This window comes from Populus euphratica, unplaced genomic scaffold (assembly GCF_000495115.2).
Source record: "Populus euphratica unplaced genomic scaffold, PopEup_1.0 scaffold167.1, whole genome shotgun sequence".
Taxonomy (NCBI): Eukaryota; Viridiplantae; Streptophyta; class Magnoliopsida; order Malpighiales; family Salicaceae; genus Populus; species Populus euphratica.
This window is the reverse complement of record NW_011500052.1, coordinates 298,628-311,974: the sequence shown is the minus strand read 5'-3', so window position 1 is coordinate 311,974 and position 13,347 is coordinate 298,628. Positions and strand designations below refer to the sequence as shown.

Here is a 13,347-nt window from a genome sequence, read left to right as displayed (position 1 = left end):
TATACTTATTCTTACACCATTAATGTAACCTTTTCACCTTGACATAATAAACTTAGCTAAACATAATGAAATAAATAAATAAAATAAGAACACAAATAAGATAAGAGTTAATTAAATAAAGGAAAGGAAATGAAAGGCATAAACTTGATAATAATGAAAGTGAAGCATAAACATTACAAAAAATACAAAGAGAGAAAGCAAGAGCATAATCTTGATCTGAAAACCAAGATGCCTAAATGCATGACAAATGTCTCCTTTTATAGGCCAAAATTGGAAACTATTGATTTGATGACTAATTGATGAGTGGGCGACCAACTCTTGACTTGGTGACAATCCTTATCTTTTTTTTTGTCCTTTCAATTTCAGTTCTTAAATTCATCAATCAATCCTTTTATTTATATGATAGGCCTGCATTTAACATGAATATTTACAATAAATTAAAGGTATCTTATATTATTAGATATATTATTATAAAAAATGCTTTAGTTAAGGAGTTATTGATATTTCAAGTGTAAAAATAATGATATAAAACCTTGATAAAAATGCACTTTTAAGTATTAATCAAAGTTCGAGTCACGGGTTGAAAGGGTCAACCCGGGTTGATCCAAATAAAAACAAAATAACCTCGTTTTGACCAAAAATATATATAAAAAAAACTCAATGGATATTTTCCCTATATTCTATCTTAGATTGAGCAGACTGCAAACTAATCTGAGTTTTTCATCGAGTCATATCAGTCTTTTTTTTTTTATTTTAGATTCAGACCAATCCAAGTTTTATTTCAGCTGAGTCTTGTCTAATGTTTACTAAATATAAAATAAAACAAATTATCTCATCCAATACAAAGTACACTAAAAACAAAATAAGATAATTATTTAGATTTACATAAAATAAAACAAATTATCTCATAAAAAATAGTCAAGCATGTCAAACACTTTCATAAAAAATGGCGATGGCAATTGAAATCAATGGTTAACAATTAGAACCACATTGAATGGTTAAGCTTTCTAGTAAAAACAGTAATTGTTAATTACCGATGACTAATTTTGGCTTTCACGATAATAAAATTCAAAACTGTAATTGAACGGTTCTAATTATTAGTATTTTTTTAAATATATCAAAATATTATATATATTTTTTATTTTATAAAATTTATTTTTAATATTAATATATAAAAACAATAAAAAAAAACTTAATTTTAAACAAAAATAAATTTAAATTTTTAATAAACATACAATCTACCACATTCACATTATCATGAACTGCCCGTAACTCAAACCACAACCATGATTCACCACCACCACCCTTATCAAATATTAAAACTTATCAATATTAAAAATTTATTTAAGAACATGATACAAATCTTTTATATTTTTAAATTATTTTAAATTGTTAACATCAAAAATTATTTTTTAAAAATAAAAAAATATTAATTTAATATATTTCTAAATAAAAAATAGTTTAAACCACAATCTTAGCCACACCCACACCCTCCCTGAATCTTAAAAAACCTTTGTTAATTGACTTTATTTGACTACCATCAATTAATACATGATACTGGCTCAGTTAATATCACACCAATCAAGCCTAGAGATGCTGGACAAGACAACTTTGTGAAGATGATAACTAGCATGCCTTTTCCTCGGCATGAGAATAACACATCGGGAATAATGAAAATAAGAAGAGTGCCATTCTCTCTGTGCCCAGACTACATGGAGCAAAAGACAACACTAGACGGAAATGAATGCACATTGCTTTCTTCCTTTCATTTTCTTTTCCTGGGTTGCCTAATTATTCTTTAAATAACAGGCACAGGAAAGATGCAACATCCACAACCTCCTTTCCACACCCACCATTATACACAGGTTAACCTCTAACAAGTCCCATTCACTCAAAGAATAACTGTACAAACAAATTATTTTAGATGATAAAACAGGGCAGGACACCAGAAACAATGGAAAAAACTTGCGCTATGGTTCGCGTTTGGAAGGTGCCATCCTTGGAGGCCGTGAATGGTTTTGCCTATTATTAAGGATGTCTATGTAACGGCGGAGCCTATAACGATCTGAGTTTGTGAGAGAAAATGGAGGGTTGAGGATAAGGGATGGTGCTTCCACTAGAAGGAACACTAACAAACGAACTGCTTTTGAATATAGCAATGCTGCCTTTTCCAAATCACCCATGAGTTCATCAACCTGCCATGACATGAATAAAACAATTTTTCTTTAGCACTGTCCAGTTACTCGAAAGCAACATGTTGTGTCAGTAGCTTCATTTTGACAATTGCATACATGCTTCTTTGAGTGAAGGAGATGAATTCAAGTATCAATGGTAATTAGACAACTGATCCACAAGTCAAGACTCAAGTCCAAAGAACATTCAGGAGTACTAAATGCTGTACAAACTCAACATCTTGTAACTCTTTTCTCCCAGTTCACTGCACAAGCAATTTCCCCATTCTAGATGCACATAGCATGGTTATTAAAGGCTCTTGTTCATCTGAACTAGTAGCCACCATTCCAGAAATTACACTCCAGTTTTTCAAGCCTATCTGAAGTAGAGACCTCTACAGACCTACATTTTATTCATATCCCAGTACAATATTAAAGTGTTCGACAGTAAGGGCAACCAGAAAGCACTAAGAAAAAGTTGGAAAAGAAGGGGCGATGCCATTGGCACAACTTCTTTAAATGAGATGTCAAAATTATCCTTAAGTTCTATAAAATATAGTAAGTCATACAATTTGGGAAAGACATTTTTTACATCACTTCAAAATTCTGTGCCAATAGACTTGTAGGTGTGCAAAGGCATTACCTAGAAAAGAAAAAATATGTAAAGAGGAAGGATCAATACTCACCCCTCCAATTCTTCCCAGGTAAAGGGCAGATTGAAATATTGTCTCCATTGCATCAGGCATCACTATACTTCCTGCAAACATCATGAATAATTGAGAACTCTGTTCGTTTTGATTTTTGTAACATCACAAGAAAAAATTCTCAAGTGTTATCATTTGGTACCGACAAGGTGCCATTTCAAGACAAGCACGGATTGCAAGTGCCATTGATCGACTCAAAAGTAAATGTGTGTCAACTTGTAGCATGTTAAATAAATATTTGAAACCCCATCACACTTTGCAACTATGTATAGGAACAATGCTAGGACAATCAGGTGCCATTCACCTAACTTTGGGATCAAATATTCTCATGCTGGGAAAAAAAAGGTACAAGGAAGACACTAGACAGAAAACTTGAACAAATTTGCAGAGAAGACAGAATATCAAACACATACCAGGTTCAATAGCCTTGGAAAGCACCTCTGCTCGCTCAACTTCCCGTAAAAATTCCCCCTCAATCTCAGCGGACATATTCTCTGGCCCAACATCAGGGCAATCTTCTGTATCAGGGTTCCCATGCTTCTTGCTGCTGCTTCTGCTCAGTCTTGAGCTCTCTTGGCTTGGACTTCCTTCAATAGCTGACGCCGCCTGAGTATGGCAGATATGCAGCGCTTGCTTCCATATTGCAAGAATGACAAGTTGGATCGAGAATGCTTCTAGTAGCTTACTTGCCTTTATCTATACCAAGGACAATGACAGTTTTAATTTGAGAATACCAACAGTTTAAGTTAAGAGTAATAAAACTTGTAGAAGAAAAGAAAATTCATATCAATTTATTGCTTGAAAGGAAAGTCAACAGCAGAGGTAGGTATCACACATGCAAGGCAAGACCATCACTTTGCAAGGTGCATCAAAAACTTGAGTGGTCTTCCAATGCAATGGGTATACTAACTAATGTTAACGAAGAAATAGAAAAGGTGTGGTGTCCTCTCCCGAAAAAAAAAAAAAACCCATCAATGGTGCCATTAACGTTTCTGTATTGGCCATGTGAGGCAGAAGAAAATGTCTTATAACTCGAAAGTAACCCGCACAGAAAGTTTCAAAATAATAACAAAATGAGTAGTAGCAGTGCTATGCATATACAACTCTTTTGTCTGCATGAGCTAATTAACCATGCATATGCAACTCTATTTTTTTTAGCCAACAGAGGCCTATAAAATATTCTTCTTTCATTTTTCTGGTTAAACTAGAAACATGATTTTCAAACTTCCACAGGGAACTTTAAAGAGAATTGTATAAAAACTAGTTCAACAGAGAGTGAAGACTTTACCTTTTCGAGCACTAATTCAGTTATGGCAGTTGCACACTGCTGCAATGACTTAATCCTAGTCATGCAGTGAGTTGATGGCTGCTCCAAAGCATCTCCCAGATCAACAGATCCTTCAGAAGTCCCAGGAGCAGAGCTCGGGATTTCCAAGCTTCCAAAGAGGCAAAGATTTTTATTGGCAGTGCCAATTATGGGCATTGGGACACTTGGAGTAGTGTTTATGTAGGCAGGTGCTCGAGGAGGACTCTCTGACTTGGATTGTGCATTGCTTGGTTTGGAAGTACTTGCTGTGGAAGATGACACGTCCAAAGGGGGCCCAGAAACAAGAACATAATCTTGATCTATCAACTCCAGTGAATCCACAACTGCATTGCAATTGTAGAGTAAGTAAAAGCCTTTCATCCCTTGATATGGTATTATTAGGGACTTCTAAGCACATTATTATGAAGAAAGCAGAACACAACGAAGTTCATGCTACCTCTTGATCTCAGGTTCGCTGATCTTTGTTCGATGGATTTTGGAGGTTCATTTAGATTTTCATCCAATGCTTTTTTGATACCAGGCCTAAAACTAGCATTTTCCAAGTTCTGTCTGGCACTATCATATCTCGAAGTAAAATCCACATCATTGAGAACATTAGATGTTGCATCCCTTCCCCCAACTCCTGAATCAAGAGAAAATCCGTAGGTGGACTTCATCGGCAACATACTCTTAGAAACAAAAGGGCTACACTCTAGACCACTAGAATCGTCATCCAGAAGGAAAGGGAGACAATCCTCCTGAGAATTGTCATCAGCATTCCTCCCAAGATTGCTTTCAGAGAAAGAAAATCCATCTACTGACCTTGAAGATCTCCTGCGACTGCATAACACATATCGTTTAAGGTCTGAGATAAACATATATTACGATCATGGACATGAGAGCTTTTTCTCATTGTACCTTAATGATAAGTCTTTTTTCCTTTGAGACAGAAAAGGGTGATTAAAGAACTCCTCAAATGTAAGTCGTTCCACTGTATAATATGAAGAGAGAATTTTTACAAACAAGGAATAAGATGCTAAGCAAATATTTGTAACACAGTTAACAAATTTTCTAACATAGGTAGTTGACCAAGTGCTGGTGGGTAGAGGGGAACAAATTTGTGATACCAATCTGACTCAAATTTTTTTTTAATGTTGTTCTTTATGTAAAACAATAATATAAATTTTTTTTTGAAACTTTACACAACTTAAGCTTTTGGGTCGAGATGATTCTTTAACATGATATCAAAATCTTAATGATAATCTCACCACCTCCCATTCTCTCTAATTAGATTAATAAAATTAAACACAAGGAAGTGGTGGACTTGTGCAAGTTTCAAGTTTAAAAGGCTTTCATTTAAGAGGATGTGTTAGAGAGTAATATAAAACTATTCTCAATAGCTTAAACTTTTGGGTTAAGATAGTTTGCTAACATTATATGCAACCATTCAATGTAATTGGTCACAAGGTCGTTATTCATTACTTGGACTTTAAAATAAGAAAAAATATTTCAACTAGAATTAGAAATTTATGAATTCAAATTGAACCGTGTTATGCTAACAAAACTTTGATTTTTTGAACAAGTGACTCAAATCTCTTGAACATCCATAAGCCTTTCACTAATTAAAAAAAGAAGAAGAACAAGTAACTCGTTTGGTGCATCTCTTGAATATCCATAAGTCTTTCAGCTGTATGCAGATGAAGACATGCAGCAAACAATTAATCATGCAATTATATGAAATTTCATACATGGCATTCAGAAAAAAATATATCAATGATCACGTGTGTGTAAACATGGATCCTTTTTTTCCCAACTTCTTGAGTCTTTCACTTTATAACCGTATAAATTCAAATTTCAATCAACATTGCATGTTATACCTGGACTGCGACGCAACAATTTCTGGCATAAATCTTTACAATCGGCACTCAAATCCTTATTATCCAAAGGAAATTGCAACTGAGTTGATTTGACAATGTTCTGGAGCAACTGAGCACCACAAAATAGAGAATATACTGGTAAGGCAACAATAAACGCATGGAAATCACTAGGTTAACAGTGGTTAAGAATTATCATCAAACCCATGGAATCTAGAAGTTTACATGCTTATCAATCCAAAAAATCATTTGGTTTCGCACATAAACAAAGCTAATCCAACCTGTATTTGATTGTTTCCAGTGAATGGGGTTTTTCCTGTCACAAGCTGAAATAAAATGGCACCAACACTCCAGAGATCTGCCTGTGTATTCAGCTCAAGGTTAATAGGAAATATTTCACAAACATATCATTAAGACTTCACATATTACAGTGAATTTCACCTTAGCATCATACTTCTGAAGTTGCATTATCTCTGGAGCCATGTAGAGGGGTGAGCCACACAAGGTTTCCGCAAGGCCTTGAGGTTGTAGAGATCTGACAACAAGGACTAGAATCTTTTAATTTCAGAATACATGTTAACAAAATTCATAATAAACAAACAACGTATTATCACAGGTTTGTTTGTTACAACACCTCTAGCATGGACACACAATTTGGCATCCATAACAATTAGTTCAAGCTAATACTTAATATATTTATTTGTGTGTGAACGAGAGCGCACTAGTTTATATTAAAATTGGAGAACTTCAGTATCTAAACATGTTGAGGTGTGTTTCTACTTAGATAGGAAACACAAGTGGTTTACACAGGGAAGGGAGGGACGGCGCAGAGGACAATATTCAACCAATTCTCTATAAAGAAAATAATAACACTAATCACTGATTGGACCAAGTTAAAAGTAACGAACAGAGATAATGAGGAGGATTATCATCATTAGATACCTGGCAAATCCAAAGTCTGCAATTTTCAGAACTGCATTATCGTCACTAGTGGAGAGGAGGAGATTCTGTGCATATCAAAAATGAAGTACATCACATATAAAATCTTTCTTCAAGGACAAGATTAGTAGACAAGAAACTACATCCTCGCACATCAACAAACCACTCATCCTACAAAAATGTGCCGGTAAACTTTTCTTACAAATTTCCAATTTATATATTGCTCTACATTAAAGCTGACAAAACAGGGCTATAATCTCATGATCACGCAATCACCTAAACTGTAGTGTTTCCCTGCATGAATATTCTGATTTGGCATATCATCATTATAGCGAATGCAATCAAATACAACAGACTATCTATACACAAAGTAAACTAGAAGCAGATTAATGCAATGTTCAAAATCGTCCATCCAAGGAAACCAAGGATTAACCAAACCTGTGGCTTAAGATCCCGGTGTATCAAATTATTGTCCCGGAGAATTTGCAAACCAGCAGCTGCGAAACACAATAATATCAGACTCCGCCGGCCATCCTAAACGCAACAAAGTTAGTTAGGATATAATACCTAATTGTTGCATGAAATGGTTTGCAATTGCTTCTGGGACTCTCCCATGGCGTTGGATATACATAGAAAGATCACCACCCTTGCAGTACTCCAATACTATGTGTATTCTCCCCGGAGCCTAATTAATTATCATATTTAATATTAACAAAGAATAATTAAACTAATGAATAATTTAAAAGCAGCATACTGATTTTCCAAAAATAAAATATAAATAGATATGTTTTAAAAAAAAAATTAAAAAAAAGGAAACAAAAAGACAAACCTACCTCGATAATATCGTGCAAGCGAATAATATTAGGATGGTTAATCCTCTTCAAAATAAAAATTTCAGACATGAGACTCTCTTGTAATTTCTTACTAAGTCGATTCGTAACGATCTCTTTTATCGCGACTTCGGTTCCATGGACTCGGTGTCTCGCGTGCCAAACTACCGAGAAAGAACCCGACCCGATTTGCCTGCCCACCAAGTAGTCTCCAACTACCCTGCCGTTCCTCCCCGTAGCCTGAGCCATAATTCAACTCCTCCTCCTCCTCCTTCTTAAGAACCCTGGCTAGGATACAAACCCGGTTTCGGCTCCAGGAAATGAAGTTTGACCTTGGCTTGCTGGAGAGAGTGTATTGATATGATTTGACCCAAGTTTGAAGGATCCGACGAATTGGAATGGGTTAAGAAACGATGGAGAGAGGGGGGGTGGATTTTAAGGAAACAAAGGCTATGAGCTTTTCAAGACTACTTATTATATGCTATTAAAATATTAGCATTTCATTCTTGAAAAAGATTTACCAAATATCCCTCACAAACTGTATTTAACATCAATATTATAAACTTTCCTTTTTCTTTTTTCTGCCTGAGGTTTTTAAAAGATAAATTTTGGAGGAGGCAGGCGGAGATAGGGCCGCGATAAGTCGAGCTGAGTCGTGATTTTAACGTGACAAAATCCGCCTCACCTAATTTTAATTTTAACGAAGAAATTGTCTTCATCATGGTAACGAATCTAAAACACGAGGTCAAACAACTCGTCTAGATTCAAATTTGATTATTTGATGATGCCATAAGGAAACTAACATTAAATTTCATTTGTTTTATATTCAAATTTTCATTTCATTTTTATCAAAAAAATATAAAAATATGATTTAAGAAGAAATAAGATGAGATAAATAAACACACACCTTGTTTCATTATAATTTTCTTGAAATGCGTTTTTATTGAAAAGTCGAATAAAAAACCATCCAATAATGTCACTTAAGAAGAACTCATTTCTCGTCCATGTTGTATAAAGGACAACTTCTTTACATTTGTACATTACCTTGGTTTTAATTATCAATTTTAAAGTTTGTTTGGTTTTATATTTTAAAAGTATATTTTTAATTAATTTTTATTTTTATTTTTTTAAATTAATTCTTTTAGTGACATTACCTTGGTTTTAATTATCAATTTTAGAGTTTGTTTGATTTTATGTTTTAAAAGTATATTTTTAATTGATTTCTATTTTTATTTTTTTAATTAATTCTTTTATTATTTTCATGTTGTTTTGAGGTGTTAATATTAAAAATAATTTTTTAAAAAATAAAAATTTATTATTTTGAAGTATTTTTGAATAAACAATATTTTAAAAAACAATTGTTATGACACTTTTAAATACCCTAGGATGATATTTTTATTTTACCATTGTCTTTTTAAATTGTTACTAGCTAGCACTATATTGTTTACTACTCTACTTATAGCATTTTAAAATACATAAATTAAATAGTTAAAGCATGAATGTTTTAAAAGAATGTCATTATATAACTGCTGATATTTATATTAAAATACATAAAAATTATCATTTATACCATAAAAAGATTTATTTTTTTGATAGTTTGTTACATGAAGATAACTGTGGCGAGATAATATGTGAAGGATTTGATAGAAACCCTCATTTTCATCAGCAATTTCATATCATTCAAGGTTTGATTTTTTTCTTATAAAAATAGCAATTTATAACCAATCTTTGTTTGTTGTTTTAGTTCTATATTCTAATTTAAAACAAAATATTATTATGCATAATTAATACTAAATTTTTTTGACAATCTTTAATTGACTTCAAAGATATTAAGATCATCAATCTTTCTCAACAAAGACTGCTTTGGATTGTTAACGGTGATGAGTTTAACAATACTAGTAAAATAAGAGTTAGTAAAAGAGAATTTGACATTTTACTGAGCTCAACTGAAGAATTCTTCAAGTTGTTGGTTTTATACCTTATAAGAAAATGATCATTAAGCTTTTAAATGTTGCCAAAAGGCTAGAAGGAGCAGTAACAATAGCGATTAATAAAAAAAAAACCCAAAAATAAGCAGACAGCAGTAACAATAGCGATTAATAAAAAAAACCCACAAATAAGCAAATAATATAGCAACAACACATAGGTTGGCCAATAACTACAATAAAAGAAACACCAAAGCTCTGATACCAACTCAAAATAGGTTAGAAATTGTATCTATTTATCTTATAAGGAGGATTTTTATAGTGTTGCAATATAATTGGTAAGTAGTTATACTAGGAAAGTAATTACAATCCTTACAATATAGTATAATCCAATAAATATAAAGAAACTATAACTAATTGTTATAATTAGCTCGTGACTCATGCTAACAAGTGTTTGTGCAAGCTATAGGCCTCATATAACCATTAGACATTAGTAATTTGTTATTGTCTTATACTACTATAAATAACCACAAAAAATAAGAAATGTTATTAAAATTTGATTTTTTGCTCAAAGTAAGAATTATAAGTCTTAATAAACCTATTTTTAACATGACTAAAAAACTCTTATGACCCCTCCTCTCCTAGGCACACCCAAAAGACATATTCATTCTTTCTTAGGTACACTTAAGAGAATGGGTAAGCCTTAAATAGGGGCTTGATAGTGTACTAAGATCTACACATTGGGTCTAGTAGTATGCCAAGCTTTTAGCACACCTAAGGGAATAACCATCATTCATTGACACGCCTAAAAGAATCAAATAATGTGGGTCTCGCAAACATGTCAGACCCAAAGCACTTGGAGTTGATATTCCGCTAAGTTCATTGCTTGTGGACTTGGCATTCAGCTATATCCAAAATAATATGGATCTAGGAAATATGCGAGACCTAAGATATTTGGACTTGGTAGTTAGCCAAGTCCATTACACTTGGATTTGGCAATCAACCACGTCTAAAATAACACAAGTCTGACAAATATATCAGACCTAAAATACTTGGACTTGGCTTCTAAGTCCAAAGTAATGACCATTCTCTTTTGGGCATGTTCAAGGGAATAACCATTCTCTAAAACTAAGGGAATAAAATAATGTGTGTTTGAAAAACATATCAAATTCAAAACACTTGGACTTAACAGTCAGCCAAGTCCAAGATAACATAAGTTTGGTAAACTTGCTAGACCTAAGGCACTTGGACTTAACAATTAGCCAAATTTTTTGCAATTGGACTTATCAGTTATCCAAGTCTAAAATAATATAGGTTTGCCACATATATCAAACCCAAGATGCTTGGACTTGAAATTCAGTTAAGTCCAAGATAACGTGAGTCTAACAAATATGTCAAACATAATATACTTGGACTTGATAGTTAGCCAAGTCTAAGGTAATGACTATTCTCCCTTAAGCATGGCCAAAAGAATGATCATCCTTATTTGGCACACCCAAGAAAATGAGCATCCTCCCTTGACACGCTTAAGAAAATGACTAACCTCTCTTGGGTCTAACCTCAAGGAAGAACTCAGCCTTCATGGGTTTAACTACATTTGATGTTTTAGTCCTCAATCTAACTACACCTTTTAGGTGTATAAAGTCCTTCAAAGACCCATCATATTCTCATCAAATATTAATATAGATGTAAGGAATATTTATTCCTCATTAAATGCTATTAGGATAAAATCACATTTTAGACCCTTTTTTCATAAAAAAAAAGACTCGTGGGCTATAAATACACCATGAGATCTTTAGAACAAATATAATGATAGAAGCTTTTTATATTTCTTTTTATGTGAATTTGAAGGGTAAGGCCTACCTACTCCTTAATGTTTTCCAATCTTTATCTTTCTTATTTTAATAGGACCAAATAGAAGGTCATCCCACAAACATAGCCTTGTGGTACTCTCTTTTTTAGCCCCTCACAGTTCTTTTCCTTTTAAGCTTAAGGTCCACCTTCCCCTCTTTTGGTCTTTGTCCTTCTTTTTTATTATGATAAACAAATACAATTTTTATTATCTATTGCACATATATTTTCAGAACATCTCTCTCTAAAATAATCTTGTATTTTCTTTATCTAAAAAGATATTTATTTAAGTATAAAAGAGTCTCCACCTCTACTAAAAGGAACCTTTTGCAGGTATTAAGCACAAGCCACCTTAGCCTATGAAGTACCAAGTATAAACTATTAACTACCTTAGTTATGGAGAATGAATAAGATTATTATAATCAATTGATTAATCAATTTTCCAACCTAGAAGCCCTATTCCTAGGCTATTTGGATTTTTAAGACTTTATTAATGGCCTCGTCTATAGATAACTAATAAAAACACCATTGATTTCTTTATAAGGTTTGCTTTCAACATTACTAGGTTATTCCATAGCACATAACCAATGCCTAGCTGGGTTAAGATGTGAGACAAGTCCGCTCGTTACTTTAGACATTCCTACTTAGCAAAAACTTCAACAACTTACTAGCTAGGTACAACTCCTTAACTCACATCAATATCACATCTCAAAAGTTCTCTTTAACTCCTTTTCATTTGTTGCTCATAATTTTATATAGTTCACCTTTTTATAGTTCTCTTTAACTCCTTTTCATTTGTTGTTCATAATTTTATATAGTTCACCTTTTTATGGTTTGACCTCGATCTTGTCGAGCTATTTATTACTTCAACACTCCTACATTTGAGATAAAACACAATCTCTTGATCGTGTCAGTCTTCCAAGTGCTAAATGCACTCATCTCGAGGGGATATATGTGATTTTCCTATTGTTATATACACCACTTTTCATAGGATGAACTTAGTTTCTCCAATGTTATATGCACCAATCTCCAAGGGATAAATATGATCTTCTTAATGCTATATGCAATACTGCCCATGAAATGGACGTAGTCTCCCTAATGTTATATGCATCACTCTTCATGGGATGGATGTAATCTCTCTAATGCTATATACATCACTCTCTAATGGATGGACGTAGTCTTCTTAGTGTTATAAACATCTCTCAAAGTAATAGATGTGATCTTCTCAGTGTTATATACATTACTTTACATGGGACAGATGTAGTCTTTCCAATGCCATATGCACCACTCTCTAAAGGATAGATGTGATCTCCTGAGTGCTATATATATATCAATCTCTAAGGAATGAATATAATCTCACTAGTGCTATATATAGCATTCTTCAAGGGATATATATGACTTTTCTAGTGCTATATGCACGTATCTATCTTTAAGAGATTGATGATTAGTACTTAAAAGTGCATTTTTATCATAGTTTTATATTATTATTTTGCACTTGAAGTATCAATAACTCCTTAACTAAAGCATGTTTTATAATAATATATCTAATAATATAAGATACCTTTAATTTGTGGTAAATGTTCTTTTTAAATGCAGGTTTATCACATAAATGAAAGGATTGATTGATGACTTCAAGATCTTTAATTGCAAGGGCAAAGAGATGACCAAAATTAGAAAAGAGATGTTAGTGTAATTCAAACCAAAACACTGTTTGATAATTGAGTCATATCTGGAGTTGTAGATCTCA

General features: G+C 33.0%; 1 protein-coding gene across 1 annotated transcript; it reads right to left on the bottom strand.

The window, feature by feature from the left end:
• Positions 1-1,737: 1,737 nt before the first annotated feature.
• LOC105107719 (serine/threonine-protein kinase ATG1) lies at positions 1,738-8,452 on the bottom strand. Its single transcript, XM_011001751.1, has 13 exons — positions 7,828-8,452; positions 7,562-7,679; positions 7,433-7,491; positions 6,998-7,062; positions 6,497-6,590; positions 6,337-6,417; positions 6,059-6,167; positions 5,100-5,172; positions 4,639-5,021; positions 4,164-4,525; positions 3,289-3,571; positions 2,858-2,928; positions 1,738-2,195 (listed from the first exon to the last, which is right to left on the bottom strand). The coding sequence occupies exons 1-13, from the start codon at positions 8,071-8,073 to the stop codon at positions 1,971-1,973; spliced, it is 2,169 nt and encodes a 722-aa protein (XP_011000053.1). The 5' UTR covers positions 8,074-8,452; the 3' UTR covers positions 1,738-1,970.
• Between the last annotated feature and the right edge of the window lie 4,895 nt (positions 8,453-13,347).

Bases quoted from the DNA above. Each gene is read 5' to 3' on its own strand.
- LOC105107719 (XM_011001751.1), bottom strand. From the start codon at position 8,073: ATGGCTCAGGCTACGGGGAGGAACGGCAGGGTAGTTGGAGACTACTTG. The intron at 7,680-7,827 runs GTAGGTTTGTCT...ATAATTAATTAG, and splicing joins GCTTGCACGATATTATCGAG to GCTCCGGGGAGAATACACAT. The intron at 2,196-2,857 runs GTGAGTATTGAT...ATGTCATGGCAG, and splicing joins ACCTGGGAAGAATTGGAGGG to GTTGATGAACTCATGGGTGA.